At 35.3% G+C, this 1,825-nt stretch overlaps 1 protein-coding gene across 1 annotated transcript in view; it reads left to right on the forward strand.

Annotated features, from left to right (window-relative positions):
- The window catches only part of LOC108740813, a 56,950-nt gene extending 56,526 nt beyond the window's left edge, over nucleotides 1-424 (forward strand). The window contains exon 37 of the mRNA XM_025976940.1: nucleotides 419-424. Coding sequence (XP_025832725.1) covers nucleotides 419-424 — 6 coding nt within the window. The remainder of the gene's footprint in view (nucleotides 1-418) is intronic.
- Nucleotides 425-1,825: the final 1,401 nt, after the last annotated feature.

Below are 1,825 nucleotides of genomic sequence, written 5' to 3' on the forward strand. Positions count from 1 at the left end.
ATACTGCTGGATCAATTTGATTATATAAAAAGTATTTTTTTAATAGTTTCGCTGCATCAAGTGCTTGTTTGATGCTTGGTGGAGGGACAGGATCGTCTTCTTCAACAACGTACACAGCTGCAGTTCTTATCTATTTCGGCAACTTAGAAAGTACTGCTCAATGTTTTATAATGCCGCATTGTTGTCGTTAAATAAAATGAGCGTTACGCTATATAGAGTGTAATATTGTATAGAAAACAATGTAAACGAACCAAAGTCAAGCATTTTGGACGTTTTAAGGAGTTTGTCGTTAAATCGAGTGACGTTATAAAGAGTTTACACTGTATTTCCATTTCTTCCCTTAATTCAGCGAGTATCAGGGTTAACAGTCTTTTTACCATACCCCTACCGTAAGTGCGATATTTTTCCCTGATTTCAGGGATGAAAGCAAAACATTCCCCACCGGGTAAAAAATTGTATGTATATTAGGTACTCATTAGGAAAGAATTTTTGCCACCAGCTCGTGTGACCATTAGCACCCGGGAAGGAATACCCTACTTTCTTCCCTTCTTGTCTAATACACTATTTATTGCATATGGTTTTATAAGTATCAAAAAAAAAAACTTTCGACTTTATTGGCTTTGATTCTACACAATTAAAATTAATAATGTATTGTAGCGATATTTGAGAAACAGCTATATATCACAGCCCTTGTTAGAAAATATTAGTAGATATGCCACTAATTTGTTTGATAGAGAAAGGGGACAACAGAATCCTATATTTCTTCTCAAAGCACCCGTAACACTAAGAGCAGCCCTTAAAAATGAAGCATACGATGAACATTTATACAGGGTTAGTATTCAAGAATTAATTTCACTTTATTACCATATTTAATTGTAATTGCTTGTCTAATTTTTATTAGTTCTTTATTAATTATTAGTAGAGAGCGGACATCATTCGCACACAAGGTCCGTACTTAGGCCGATGATCAAAATTTTATAACGTCAACAAAGACCTCGTGTTGTTCTTTGCAATGGATGCTGACTCTTCATTAAAATGACCAAAAAGCTATTTGTTATTGGGTACCTATTGTAATGCAGTACACGATAACATGAGAGGCACATGTGTTTGTACGTAGACGTCCTAAATACGGCCCTGATAATGACACAATGTGTGAACGGTCCGCTCTCGAATTAATCATCACTTTCCCCAGCCAATTTTATGGATTCTTTAGTGGTATGAGACACAGTCATTTTTCTTTAATTTTAAAATTTTTTCTCCAGAATTATATATTCAGTTCTTGTCACACGGATTTCATACGTTTGGTAGTATCAAAAATGAATACTTTAACATTTTTTGCTGGCAACATCATATGTGAAGAGGGTGAAGTCAACGACACAATGTTTTTCATTCAGAGAGGTGCTGTAGAGCAGTTCTTTATTAAGAATTACGAAGAAGTTCATTCGGACGTGTTAAGAAAAAACGACTGTTTTGGAATAGTAATTAATTATATTCTCTATTCTTCCCCTGTTTTTTACACTCTATGTGAAAGCAAAGAAGAGGGATTAAAAGTTATTAATTTATTAAGAAATAGCCGTCAACGTTTCATTCTAGTTTTCGGGCTTTTCGAAGGCCTTTTTTTACGGGTTCCGTACGTCCGAATGAAAAGCAATACCCTTGTAGGATCACTCGTGTGTCTGTCTGTCTGTCACAGTCAATTTGCTTCGAATCTACTGGACCGATTAAGTTGAAATTTAGTACACATATGAATTTTTGTGGCCCAAACACTGACGCATAGCATAAATAAATTAATTTTGAACATGGGGGTCACTTTTCGGGGGGCCAA

This window comes from Agrilus planipennis, unplaced genomic scaffold (assembly GCF_000699045.2).
Source record: "Agrilus planipennis isolate EAB-ADULT unplaced genomic scaffold, Apla_2.0 scaffold299, whole genome shotgun sequence".
In the NCBI taxonomy this organism is placed as follows: Eukaryota; Metazoa; Arthropoda; class Insecta; order Coleoptera; family Buprestidae; genus Agrilus; species Agrilus planipennis.